Source organism: Labrus bergylta, chromosome 17 (assembly GCF_963930695.1).
Source record: "Labrus bergylta chromosome 17, fLabBer1.1, whole genome shotgun sequence".
Classification (NCBI taxonomy): Eukaryota; Metazoa; Chordata; class Actinopteri; order Labriformes; family Labridae; genus Labrus; species Labrus bergylta.
In genome coordinates this window covers 13057983-13072916 of record NC_089211.1, presented here as the reverse complement: position 1 = coordinate 13072916, position 14934 = coordinate 13057983, and the positions used below count along the sequence as shown (strand labels likewise).

The 14934-nt window shown below is 40.2% G+C and overlaps 1 protein-coding gene across 2 annotated transcripts; it reads right to left on the bottom strand.

Annotated features, from left to right (window-relative positions):
- Nucleotides 1-1845: 1845 nt before the first annotated feature.
- rbm18 (RNA binding motif protein 18) lies at nucleotides 1846-14932 on the bottom strand. Of its 2 annotated transcripts, none has more exons than XM_065965422.1 (6): nucleotides 14704-14932; nucleotides 13312-13425; nucleotides 8712-8838; nucleotides 6920-7006; nucleotides 3927-4027; nucleotides 1846-2734 (listed from the first exon to the last, which is right to left on the bottom strand). In XM_065965422.1, exons 2-6 carry the CDS (start codon nucleotides 13416-13418, stop codon nucleotides 2551-2553), a joined length of 606 nt encoding a protein of 201 aa, XP_065821494.1. In that variant the 5' UTR covers nucleotides 13419-13425; nucleotides 14704-14932; the 3' UTR covers nucleotides 1846-2550. The 2 variants fall into 2 exon arrangements, with proteins under 2 accessions (XP_065821494.1, XP_020485580.1); XM_020629924.3 differs by having other exon boundaries at nucleotides 6926-7006; nucleotides 14704-14930.
- Nucleotides 14933-14934: the final 2 nt, after the last annotated feature.

The window sequence follows — 14934 nt, the reverse complement described above, 5'->3', positions numbered from 1 at the left end:
AGAAGGGGGAGGGTGAACAGTTTCATATGCGTGAGAAGGGTGGACACACTTTGGAACAGTTATGACAGAAACTCAGTCAAACTCTGCAACTCTGTTCGATATCCCACACATTTATAGCGTCTGCCAGAGGAGAAAATACCAAATGCAAATTATAGTTACTCATATAATTGTCATAGGCTATATTTGCTACTACAAATATACAACTAGACCTGGATCGACTGCAACATAACGGTTAACATGCTCGGCATATAATTAGACATTTTTATATGCAGCGTCTCCATAGGCTGCAGCACATGTAGGTTTATGATGGATATTCTCACACCAAAAACGAACACGATACCATAGGCTTATTTAAAAATAAATGAATAAAATATATAATATAAAATTAAATAAAAATGTTTAAAGCCATCTTCCGGATTCGACCCATTAATCACTTAATATAAAGTTAATTCATTTCACTTTTAACTGCTTTTGTTTTCGTTCTAACAATGGTTATCAAACATGTAAATCAAGGTTAACGACGTAATAAAAATGTCGCTATTGTGATTGGCAGGGCAGAAAAAATTATAAAGACAATAATTCAACAAAATAATTGAAATTCCGATGTATCACTTTTTGTAAACGTCATGGTTGTAGGCTACTCTGATCTAGGCCTATAAATAGGACTTTTATTTTGACACAAATGGGCCATGCCTATCGGCCTAACCAAAACTGACATAACGATTGTGAGAAAACGGAAAAGAGCCTCTTTTGTAGGATATTTATGCAAACAAAAGATGAGTTGATGCTGATGAATAAAAATGCTCACGCGGAGTTATTTAACAAAGAGGAAGTCTGATAATTACAGGAAATGTGTGAGCGCGCGCCCCGGTTTTGATCAGCGTGTCAATCACGGCAGGATCGCACAATCAACCGTGCATTTTTGTATCAGGAAATAACCCATCCAAATACACCCGACCTGGAAAAAAATAAATATATTCATCATTACAGATTTAAAAAAATAGTAAAAAAATATTTAATAATTCAAAAGTACATTTTAACCTTTAATCAATCTATTAAATACACACATTATAAACAAATCAATTGTTTCATCTCTCTTTCAGGGATAGTCTGTAGCCCAGAGATCTGCTGTGCAATACACACACGCACACACACTCGTGCACACACACACTTAAGAAAGGGCTTGCTATATCAAGAGGTAGGATTGGATTTAATGTTCAAATCATCTCCTGCTGCATGTTCATCTCGCCTAATGTAAGAGTTGTTCTTTCAAACTTTTGAACCCTTAGCTCTGCAGAGGCCCTTTGGCTGATAATAAAATGGTCTATCAGAAAACAATTTCACTGTCTTTCCTGCCGTCAAAAATATTGTCTATATGTGCTCATATTGCATGTTAAGCCTGTAGGAAAACAAAGATCAAAGTTGTGCTCCAGCATGAAACCCATAAGAGCGAATAATACACTTAATTAAAAAACAATCAATTTAAAAGTATATTCAAGGGCTGGATATAATATTTAAATACTAGTAATAAGACATTCCAGATGAACCATGACTTAGGGGGTTAGGGTTAGTTGTTTCAGCACTGATGGTTCTAGGAATATCCCAGTACTAACCTTGGGAATTCTGTGATACTTTAGAGCTGTTTGGTAGATTTGCTGCTAGTGAGTAACTTCTCTGTTTAATAAGATGCAGATGATTCACCATTATTTCTGTGAAACATTTAAACCGCATCACCAAATCCTGTGGGACGAGTCGCTAACATTTTGATTCATGTATCTAAATCCTGCACTTAAAAAGAGGATGTCAAGAAGCTACATAAGCTCATATAACAACACGCAAAAGACGTCATATTTCATTGTCTTTAATAATAATAGAGACTGTGGCAAAGGAAATACCAAAAACTCTTCACACCACATTAATTCAGTAAAAAGATCAGTCGTATAAAAAATTGGATCTGAGACAAAAAAAAGGAAAAAAAACACAAAATACTGCAACTTACAGTAGTTGTCGCTGAGAGGCTTGTGGCTTATTGTATAATCTCCATGAGTACCAACCTGTTATAAATCTATGTTTTAATTCCTCTTTGTCTTAGTCTTGGAAAAACAACGTATTTCCACATTTATATTTTGTAAACGGAAAGTAAAACCATGTCAAAAACAGAGCGATCATTTAGACTATATAAACTATGAAGACATGTCTTTCTTCGCATCGTGTGACTCTTGGCTGTTGGATTCCCCTTGAAATAAATCTCTGCATAAGTGAGGAAGCAGAAAGATTTATGCGGGATTAAACCTGCATGGCAGTCGGGATCGGCTGAATGATAACTGCAAACCAAAAACAAAAAGAAACCACTTAAAATTCTTGTCCATGATTGCTTCAATTACCTCCAGAAGAGTCCTGTGTTTCAAAGTATCAAGAAGAACTTCAAAATGTTTATTCCCATACAGCATGTGTATAGTCTTTATAGCATCTAGTGTAGAGTCTGTTTATGTGTAGGTGGGAGATGAGGTGTGTAGAGACGGAGGGAGGGGATTCTCCAGAAATGATGGGTCATCTCCTAAACTTGCGGAAGGGTCTGCTCTGATTATTGTGGTGGGATTTAGAGTACGGCTCCCAGCGCTTCCTCTCCGGCGGTTTGTTGTGAACGTACGCTGACGGGCCTGAGTAGTCATCGTCTGGATTCTCCTCCATCATCTGCAGCTTGGCCTCGATGGCGCGGATCTTTGCACTCGTACTGAAGAAACAGAAGAAGAAGAAAAAGAGAGCGAGGTTGAGGGGGAAATACTAGTGTTGGTGCTGAGGGTGTGCTGGACAGATCTCGGCTGTGGCCTCCAGAAGAGGAGGTATTAGCACTTTAAGTAACAGGAGGGTGCAGATGCTAGGGAAAAGAGAGATTACCTGTTGTGCTGCATGAGAAATAGTGGGAAAATGGCATTTAAATGGTAGAACAGGATTTGAAGAAGCAAGCAAGAGAAGTGGAGTAAAGATTACAGCGCAGGTGACTGAGGGAAGGAGCGAGTTCGTAGGAAGAGAGGAAACCTCGAGGGCTAGAAAGTGTTTATATTTTCTTTCTTGTGCTGTGTGGTCAGAGTGCCTCTGAATATTACTCAACACCGAAAAGTGTGGATATCTCCCAGAGAGGATTTCTGGCAGCCGAGTTGTTACACACATTTGACTGTCCATGAAAGAGTTGAAACTGGGAGCACAAAAAGGCCCAATAGTGAAATAACCGTCTCTATAAGAGTGTTTGCATGTGAATGCGGGCCACAAAAATGAAACTTAAGAATATTGTGCTTTAATGGAACTTTATCAATTCAACACAGGCGGAGTTTGAACAATAGTTTCAGTCCAGTATTGCTCAGGGGAACTTTGTGGTAAGAGCAACAAGACCACAGGCCCTCGTGTAATAACTTCAGGGTAAAGATGGAGTTCAATGGAGGATGTCTCTTATGTCGAGGATGGAGGCTTATTAAAGAGTCAGAACGACCAAAACAAATGAGTATGTAAATGGTTTCTTCCAATCATTTTTTTAAGGGTGCAAGTGTTTGACACTCAACTTTGGAAGATGGGTTGAAAGGGGGGGGGGGGTTTCCAATCTACAAAAAGCAGTTTGGTAGAATTATACAGGGTGCTTTACAACTTGTTGACATTTAATAAGTGATCTAGTGGTTAGCAGGCTTACATGATAGATGTTCAAGAAGGTCGCTCTGTAAGTGTTTTTAAAATGTAAGGCCATTGGTTTCACTTTTATTTATCAAGTTCACTCATTCATTGGCCTGAAAAATCATTCCAAAGTGTAAAAACAAAGACTCAATGGTAAGACTTGGCAGGGATATATTGTGGACAGACTCTGAGAAATACAGCAAATCTGTAAAAGATATATCTCAATAACCAAAAGGTGGTGCTGATGTATGTTTGGTACAAACCTGAGGTGGTTTGCGGCTACGGCTCCTTCCTCCGCAGCGCCGCTGCACGAAGGTTCAAGGCTCGGGGGCATTGTCTTCTCATTACGGAAACCTTCGAACCTCTGGAGATGAGACATGTGGCCGAAAGCAAAATGACCCACACAAATGGTGATGGAAACATGAATGGGCAGACGGATGGAGAGAGACAAGGGGGTAAAAACACAGGCCGAGGCAAAGACACAAGAAAGTCCAGGAAAGCACAAAATAAAATTGAGCATTTAAAAGTGAACAGGACAACATGACAAGAAAAGGAAGGCAGAAAAAAAAGTCATGTCAACCAGACGTCTATAAACAATCTGACCATCTTAATAAACACTGAAAGCAGTGTTTTGGAGTGTAAACTCCGGTTTCCTCCCACAAACATCCAACATAATCAAAGATTTTTCTTTGTGTATAATCAAACAGACAGCAACCGAGCAGGTCTGTGCGTCCAGCTCATAATTGCCCCCCTAAGGCACCCTGAGAGAGCAGCTGAGGAGCAACAACCAACGTCTGCACTCATTCCTTTCAAAAACCACCTTCCAAACATCTCCACCAGCCAACACAGAACTCTTGAAAACCTGTGGGGAAAGAAAAAAAAAGACAAAAACAAAAACCAAAGGTCACATACAGCACAAGAATAGCATGAGACAGCCCAGCACTGTGGATGCAGCGCTAATAGCTGCTTGCAGGGATAAGGTGACATGATATGAGGAGGTGTAAGTGGCACTGAATCAACTTGGTTAAGAGCTACTCAGATGTGCAAAAGAACACGCATGGTCTCACATACTGTGCCAAGAAATAAATAACATGTATAGCCAAGAATAGGTCGAAAACAATGGCCGCTCCACCAGCCAGAACCCTTCCCTTCCAGCTATTTCTAAAGGCATGTTGCTGGAATGCATATAGATCTACATGGAGTCAATCAGTCCATTCTGAAACTGCAAAAGGTGAAAGTTATGTTTAAATGTCTCTGGAATTTGGTTCGATCTCGAAAAAAGTTCGAAACTTTTTTGGGATTGCATTAATATTCAATATGTAACAATACGCAGCATTTTCAGCTAAATTATGGGTCTACAATGAGTTTATGTGAATAAAGGGTTGTTGAAAATGTGAGTTTTGCTTCATTTGATGAACCGTGGCTTACCAGCAAATTGATAAACACACATCATTACAGTAAAGAATTAGGAAATGATTGCCTAACTGTTCCTTGGAAGGTTATGAATGTTGATGAAGAGTTACGGGGAAACAATTAAATACATGTTCATCAGCATAGTTTCCTCTTCTTCAAAGCAAACTAATAAAGTCAAGATGTAAGGCTGGAAGTGAGACAGCAACTTCCACGCCGACTGTTTCTGACTCACTTCTCCCGGCACGTCATGTACAGGTTGTAAACGATATATCAAGATGAAACAAATGCTAGAGGGAAACTCCACTGTGGAGAGGAGGCATTCATTTTTTCCCAAATTTAGCTTGAGGTTCAGTTATCTTGCCCAGAAACAGCTAATACTGTGAGCTAATAATAAAGTCTGCACTTATTCTTTTTAACGTCTAAACCAGTGGTACTCAACTGGTGGGTTGGGACCCTAAAGTGGGCCGCAGAGCTGTTTTTAAGTGGGTCGCGAACATGTGACTGGAAACAAAAACGTCTCAAAAAGTCTATATGAAGTCCGAACTGCACTATTTTTCATTCAATAAATCTGATTGGTTGAAAAAATATATGCAATATGGGCCACGGTTTTCATGAAGGAGTTAGCGGTGGATCCTTAAGAGTATATTTGAAAACTTATGAAGGGCTGTAGCTCAGTGACGCATCAGACTATCAAAGTACAGGATTGACTTTCAATAACAGCATTAATAATAGACATGAACTGAGCTCATTGATGAGTGTTAGGGAAGGGCTGCAGAACGTGTTGACAGACATTGTGAGTGAAGTAGTTACAGCCTTTTTGCAACTGAGTCACAGTTGACACAAACAGACTGGTATTGTCAGAACATTTAGGATATTAAAGGAGCAATACGTTAGTCTGACATGTAGCGTTTGAAATGAATACTGCAGTCCAAATTCAAAACATTAGAGAGAGAGCTGTCTCCCTCTGACCACTCCTTCCTAGGGACGATTTGCACGTGGTAGCTTCAGTGTTTAGCCAGATATGCATTCAGACTTTAAAACATTCTGCATTCTAACCTCTCTCCATTTTTCAAAATCATCTCCAATATTTATCCTAGTTTAACCACGTTTCTGCTCGTGGAGCTCCTTAGAAACATGCAGAGGCTTTTTAGGTCGGGTAGAATCAATTTGCGACACCTGTTGCCTTGCCGTGATAACCGTTCTCATATCTGGTAAACCAAGGGGTGTCCAAAACGGCCTTAAGGGGGTGCCTTAAAACCTCCTTCCTTCTCTGGTCCAATCAAAAAGAGATCATTCCAGACAGGAATTGAAACTTAGAAGGAGCACATACTGGATGCTTCATTGTTGTCAGAGAAGCCAGCACTTCAACAAAGCCCCCTAAAGTCTGATGATATAGTAAGGTCATGTTGTCATTTCATTCAGTAGATATCTTACATATTGCTCCTTTAACAACTTACAATTCTGGTTTATGATGGTATAAATAACAAAAGCTATTTCTAGTAGGAATTATGTATTAAGCCAAGTTGGATGGAATCCGTGAGCAGATTTATCCTACAACATGTTGTCTTAAGAGGCAGCAGCATTGACCTTGACCTCTCTCTTCTACTGAGTGTGAGTGTGTGTGTGTGTGTGTGTGTGTGTGTGTGTGTGTGTGTGTGTGTGTGTAGGGCGTGATATGTCTTTATACAGGATTTCCTTTCACCCAATGCCAGCAGGCTGTCTATTGTTAAGAGACAGGCCTAGGTACTGCTGGGATTTCACTGATCTCTGTAAACTAACTCCTGCAATAGCCATCAGGATGTTTTAAGATTTTGAGTTTTATGAAACTGAGATTGATACTCACCCTCACCTGTGCGTGCGCCCAGCGCACCACCAGCTTCTTGGACAAAGCTAGCTTCCCATTTAAACACTGAATGGCCCTCTCTGCCTCCTGCAGACAGCCACACACAGAGAGGAAAAGTGGAAAAGATGTTTTACAATTATGATTCAAAATCTGCTTTCATGATTGCAAAAGAGTCATTAAATAATTAGTCCTGAGAAAAGAGAGATGGCAAAAACAATAAAAGATGATGATGTGCCTCTCTGCCTCCAGACAGACCATACGAGATGCCTGTGTGTGCAAGTGCTTGTGCGTGAGGTGTCTGTGTGTGACTGAGAGTGTGTGCAAGTGTGTGTCTGTGTTGGTGTGTGTGTGTCTGTGTTATGTGATTGAAAGGCAAAGGGAGAAAATTTAGTTTTGTCTAATCAAGTGAATAAGTGGCTTTGATACTAACTAATATTAATGAAGTACTTTGTCTTTGTGTGTGTGTGTGTGTGTGTGTGTGTGTGTGTGTGTGTGTGTGTGTGTGTGTGTGTGTGTGTGTGTGTGTGTGTCTAAGTTGGTGTGAGTGTGGATGATAAACCCACACTTCCTCTGTACAACTCTTTTGGGAGGGCTTCATATCCCTCTGATAGACACTAGCTGTGAAACTAGATGCTTATCACGATCCCCCTAGGCTCACTCCTAAGCAAACACAGCCCGCTGAACCTGTGAGCTGAGCGGCTCCTTTAAGTGCTTTTTTTAGATACACGGTCCACTCCAGTCACATACAGGCAGGTCCTCCTGACTGCTCCAAGGTGTCTGATAAAGCTGTCTTAGGCCATATGAGTATGTGGAGTAGTGTCATATTAACTTGGTTAGCTAAGAGACACCAATATATAACCTGATTTTAAAATGATATTTCTGTATGATCCAGTATTTAAAGAGGTCATATTATGCCCTTTTTGGGGTTCGTATATTTCATCTATGTTCACAATAGCTAAAGTTTGAAAAAAGTGTCTGTTTTCATGTACTGCCGCTCCATGCACCGGCTCGCTTCTGACTCTCTCTCTAAGGCTCTGAAGTGCCCACGTTCAGAGTCCCCACGTGTGCCAAGTCTGATCTGATTGGTCGGCCTGTCGGCTCTGCCGTAATTGGTCAGTCGCTCAGCACGGTTCTCGGAAATGTCCCGCCCCTTTTACCATATTGGGAATGCAGCCACTTTGGCTCCGTCCGAGGGGAGCAAAAACATTAGCACCTTAGCACTACTGTGCTACCGCAGGCTACGGCACATCGTGGGCGTGCTACAGAAGTTAACGGGCGTGCAACATGAGCTGCTGGGCTTGCCACAACGAGCCAACGGGCTTAGATCAGTGATATCACACTGACAAGACGTCACACTGGCAAAAACATTTTGAGGGGGGCTAGAACCGAGCGTTACATGCAGATAATGCTGCAGCTAACAGGAGGACGTAGGAGAAGCCGGGTTTCCGCGGACTTTGAATTTTTGCACATAGATGTGCCTAAACATGCACAGGATACATGGAAAACACACTAAAGAGCATATAAAACCAGAAAAAGCATAATATGACCCCTTTAATATACAACCAATGACAGAGAGACTTAGATTTGATTCATCTTAGAGCAAATTGCTTCTACTGACTAAATAATTGATGCACATTTACTTTGAAAAAGACGCTTAACAGTATGCATGACTTCTCAGTGCTTTACACGTCTGACTTGGTGCAATTTCCAAATTCAAAATAAAAATGACATCCAATCAGTTCAAATCAAATTCTCCTACAATACAAACTGTACACTTTTATTTTGCATGTACCTCTCGGGTGTTGAAGTTTACAAAGCAGTAGCCTCGAGGTTGTCCCTCCAAAGGCCCAGACTTATGAAACAGGAAGTCAAACTGTTTCACATTGCCAAACTTCTCCAACAACTTCACCAGGTGATACCTAAAGAGAGAGAGGGAGAGGGAGAGAGAGAGAGACAGAGAGAGAGAGAGATCATGTTAAACATAGACCAAAACCCATTAAGCATACGATTGGAAAGACTTCCTAAGTGGAAACTTCATGACATTTGGAGCATCATAACAGAGGGGAAATTGAAATGGCGCTTTAAAATGTCATACATATTTTACTTTTTAGCAGGGACCAATCGCTTGTGAGGATTTTTGCGTCAAGACGAAAACAGTATACACACTTTCTGACATGTTGAATATTGCAAAATCCTTTTGGAAAGAAGGATATATTAAAAGTCTTAAGTACATTTTTAACTTGAAAAGAACCTTTAAACAAGGATCATAAAAGAAAAATCACTTCTTTGTTTTTTAGTCAGGACCTCAGAGTTATTTAATTCAGTTTAGTTTGACTAGTTTAGTTAAAGCTGGGAAAAAAAAACATGTAGCGTGATTCTATGGAACAAAATAAAAAAGCTCTGTGATAAAGTTCATTAAAAAATAGAACAAAGGAGGAAGAAGGGAGGGTGGAAAGAAAAGAAAGATGCAAATGACTACTGTAAGAAATATTTAGTAAAATGTACAACATTCTCCTACATTTCCATGAACATAGTGCATCAATGCCCATTATTATAATTGCAGTCTGTGAATCTGTCAAGAGTGGCTAATGAGAACGACAGCTTTCTCTCTGTGACACCTTTATAGCAGCGGGCCAGCAGCTGGAGCCGCGCGGTGACAGTAAATCTCTCACTGAGACAATACGGAGGATACAGTAGCAGGACAATGAGGGAATAAAAAAGAGGAAGTATCGACCCCCCCCCCCTCCTCCTCCGAGCACCGTGCTCCACAAAAACAACATCCACTCGCTGTGCAGAGCTGCATGGGACTGCTGGACTCTGTATGAACATAAATATTTTCTCATTAAAAAGCTATGCAGGGCTGTGAGGATTTGTGTGTCTGTGACTTACTCTTAGCTGCCATGGGAAACATATCCCTGTTATAGTATGGAAAAGAGAAACTATTACAGGCTCCCCTGTACTCTGCATACATTACTTTAATCCTGTACTCAGGTGCTGTTTGAATGTGTCTGAAGCATGAACTGTCATATCTGTTGAACAGGGACTGATTTAGATGTGCAGTGTACTTGTTTCACTTTGTGCAGAATCAATACCTGTTTCAGGCATTTTCCTTCATTTGATTGGCTTTGACCGGCGACTATTTTCACATACCAACATGTCTTAAATATAAAGAGTCTATTAAGCAATAAAAAAACAAAACCTAAAAAGCAGTAACAATAGAAACCAACACACACCTTCCTGTGTTTTTGTTTCTGTGCCTTTAACTTGTGTGACTGTCCAGGCCTCACTGTGACCCCAGGGGTTTTGTATAAATGCTCAACAGGAATTAATGCTTCAGACTCTAATTGTTTGGATGCATGTTATTTTTAATCCAGGAGCAGTTTGCGTGTGTGTGTGTGTGTGTGTCACAGCAGAGGTACATTTATGTGTATAAATGGGACTCAATGGGGGGTATGGAGGGTGAAGAGTGTGTGACTCTTAGATACAGGTTGTACTAATGTCTTCCACCATTGTATGACTCCCTGGAGGGCTTTAGGCCAAAGAGAATTTCTGCTTTTCCCAGACAACACCCTGCAAGACCCCATGTAACAGTGACTCCTCTAAACCAGGTGCATAAACAAAAAAAACAAAAAAAACAAAAAAAAAAGCATCTAAAAACATATTGCATTAATTGCATTCTCACCTTTTCTACATTTTATTATTTTAAGTAATTGCATACAGCATATCTGTGTTCACGTATATATATTTAGAGTTTCAATGGGCAACACTCTAAGAACATTTTTGGATGCTGGAGAGCTGAGCCACAATGGACCGCTCCTCCTGGGGGCTGTAAAAAGTGCCGGAGGAAGAGGAGGAGGAGAGGAGGGCTGAGGGAAGGGAGGGAAAGGTGGGGAGAGGGAGAGCAGAGTTCAGAGAGGGGATGTTGGCAAAAGAAGATGAGGAGGTGAGAAGCCGGGTACAAGAGAGACAAGAGCGAAGAGGCAAAGAAGAGGAAGGAAGGAAAAGGGGGGAAATGTGAGTTTAGTCCAGAATATAAGAGAAAAAAGTTTGGTGGAGAAAAGTGCAGGTCAGAGGGAAAAACTTTAGAGAGAAGGGGGGGGGGGGGGGGGGGGGGGGGTGTTTGTTTTAAGATTTCCTAAGAACAAGTCCTGCAGGGAGCTCAGGGTTATGAGTTCTAATGCAAATCTTGACAATTTCCAGGTACGCAACTTAAAACGTGCAAAGGGCCAGAGAGACAACAAAGAGGTAGAGGGTGATGGATAACCTCCATTTAGAAATTCTCTCTCTGAGAAGCCAAAAGCTCAAAAACATAAATAGGTGGTGATAGATGATGATCATGTGGTAATAGGGCTTCTTCTCTCTGCACCGGGCAGGGAAAGATGAAAGAATCAAACACGATAGTATAACGAATTCTCCCTCTGGGAAGATCATTTCAATGGAGTTCAAAGAATATGACTATTTAGTGGACGCCGTCGCCAATGCCTTCATCTTCGCTGAGTGGGAGGGACACACAGACCTCTTGCTACAGAGCTGCTACGCACACAGCAGACGACGTAGAAGTTAGCAAAACAGAGATCAAAGAGTTCATTTTTCAAAATCAAGTACTCTGAATGGATTGTTGCACATGTTCCCAAGCTGTTATGAACTTTACAGGATTTTTTTTAATATCCTTTTCGTGGGACTTGAGATTTGTCATTAAAATAACATCGAACAAGATCGCTTTATTTAATTATCAGCCGTCTTAAAATCAGTGCACACTACATCTAAGATCTAGTTTAATATTTTATTAGCACTTAAGTGTAACTGACTGTTATCTTTAGTCACGGTGTTCAATGCCTTTTCTGTACACGCTGCTCCAAACCAATTGCCCCATGAAGGATTAATAATTGAATTAAATCAACCAACAAGAGCAGAACTGTTACTATCAAAGTTTTCCTGATCAAATAAAGCCAAACATGCAATATTTAAAATGTGCTGTTACATCACATTAAACCTGCAGATTAACACCGCTATATACTGAATATCTAAATGAATGAACCGTTTGTACCTCAAATTAGATTTTAAAAAATCTTCAAAGAAAAGAAGCATCACATTACACTGTAAGAAAATAAATGAATCAATCAATAACTTTCTGTACAAACATTTTCTATTCACTTTTCAATTTTTAAAATAGGTTTGTTGCGTTCTGTCATTCAGACTCATGTTCCCATTATCAGCACCTTGCATTTCGGAGTTTTGGCTTGGCTTACCCGGACAAACAAAAAGGACGGAGGGAGGCACTACGTATGCTACACGGGAGCTAATTAATCTCCCCAATCAGCACCAGGGGCCATGGGCATTTCTCCTGTTTTCCCCTCAATGCTGTGAGGTGGTGGGCTATTTAAGGAGAAGTAGAGCAGAGCAGGGAGAGGGGAAGGAAACGCCTGTCTAGACGCCCACCAGAGCTGCAGCCCGTACATTCTCCAGCAGCCCCCAACAGGCACAAAAACACACTCCTAACCCCCCCCCCCCCCAAAAAAAGTACCTCTACATCACATTATATGAAAGTGTGCTGCTCTCTGTGCGTAAGGTTAGAGTTTTGCACAAATGCAACAAAGCAATGACGTTTGCATCTACCTCTGATATTGTGTTAAGCAAGACAAAATAATAATATACACAGACACCTCTGTGTGTTGAAGCCTGCACCACGAGCAGCTGCAAACCAAACACCAACTTTACACTTAAACATTCACACACACACACACACACACACACACACACACAGGTTCAGGTTGACACAGAGAGAGTAAACAGGGCAGGTGAGTGAGGAATGATGGCTGCTCCTTAGCACAGCAGGTCTCCACGCCTCGCTGCCTCTCTTTCACACACCCGGCCCTGTCTGCTCAGTCTCAGCCTGCGACATACACACACTACACACACAGTTCATCAATCATACATGCACGCACAATGCATTGCCTCTCTATGAGCTAGAGACAGGCAAGTTAAAAAGCAATGCTTCTGGTTCATAACATGGACGAGTACATCAACCTAGAATCAAAAACTAACAGCTGTTCTTGCAATACATTTGAAAAAAAGACCTTGTTTCCAAAACAGGTTGGCTGGTTCTAATTTTAAAAGTGTATATGTTCTCTTTTGTAGTGAAATATATATATATATATTTTTGATTTAAATTCAATTCAATCCTTAAAATTGTGATTTGGTATGCACTGCATGTATACTCTCTTACTGGTAGAATTTGTATTATCTGAGGCCAATGTGTCAAAAGTTGGCACAGGCTGACCAAGATTGATCTTTTTTTAACATTTTCAAACCTTTTATGATTTAAAATCTGTTAAAAAGCAGAAGCTGTACACATGAGCACCTTTGAAAAAAAGTATGGGCCTATTACTCACTCTGTGATTTTGGGATCAATGTTGCCTATCCATAATCGGTTTCCATCATGGGCCGCACTCTCTGAAATGATGGAGGCATTTTCCACTGTCCCTGCGGCAGACGACATGTGTACTCTGTCGGGGAAAGACATAAAAAACAGAGAATACATAGAAAAGGCGGGGATAAGTTAACATTTTTCACTTAAGTCTACTCTTTGCAGTCGTTCAGGAAGGTCACTTGTTAATTAGAGGACTAGTTCAAAAACAAAGAGTCAAAGCACCTTTGACCACATCAAAACTAAGTATTTTATAAAGATTAAGGCATAATTCATTCACTGTTATTGTCTGAATAGGATTTCATAACTGTAACTAATCAACTGGCTGCTCAGTGTAAATAGTTACTTGTATTTAGACAGTCCTTACATTGACTCATGACAACAGTACAGTGCAGAATTATTTGTTGAAAAGAGACACTTTCTATTGTGATCCAAGTCATTTTAATCAGCATAACAAGACTTTGTTTACAATACATGTTAGCTACGCATACAAAGCATGTACATACATTGTCAATAGGATAGGATAAAACTTTATTGATCCCCAGAGGGGAAATTCAGGCGTTACAGCAGCACAGACAAGAAAGCTCAAAATACACATTAAACAGAATAGATAAGATAAATAAAAATAAAAACAGGGAGTATATACAGTACAAAATGAATGATGAAGTTAACTGGGGGAATTGAGAATTGAGACAGTATTTGCAGAGAATGACAAGATAAAGTGACAAGTGATTAAAGTGACTTGGTATGATAAATAGCAGCAAGCAATGTAAACAACAGAGAAGAGAGGCAGTGTTGTACCACAGTACTGCAGGGTGCAGTTATATAATATAATGTAGTATAATACAATATAGTGCAATATAATGAAATGTTATATGATATAGAGTAGTATAACATAATATAATATAGTGTAATATAATGAAATGTTATATAATATAGAGCAGTATAATAATAGTAGCCTATCTTTCGTTTACTTTGTCTTTACAGTTCAAATATCAAGTTTAATCAGTAGTCATTTTGAAAAGAATCCGTAAATGATGTAAGAAAGTGAATAAACTTTTCATAATAAAGTCAGGAAACACTGTGAAGTCCCACATGAAGACAACATGACTTCCTCTTCCCATGATCAAAGCTAACGTTAGCTTAGCTCCCCGCAGCTGATCGATTCAACCACTGATCTCGCTTTTTGTTCCATTTCTTCGATTAGTGTAATTTTTAAACATCATTTCTGATGAGTCAGAGTGGTGAGGCGTTTATCTTAGAAACGAAATGTTTCCCCTGACACAGTGAATAGTTAGTTTTACAGGAGAACATGACTGCTAGCTGTGTGTGGTAGCGTTTGATAACATCACTTTACCTCCTCGATGGGACAAACTTCCTTTTGAAAGCAGCTGACTTCTTCGACCTTAGCACGACATGATGGATCCCACTTTCGGCGTGATTCAATTACGTCAAAGCGTAACACGAATCATCTCAATCTAACTTTGTGCTTCCTAGTAAAAAACAAAAAAAACGGAGTGTGTCAGCTAGCTCAGAAGGATAAACAGTCGCCTTGCTACAGTCTAACAACAAAGGCGCTCGGCGATGC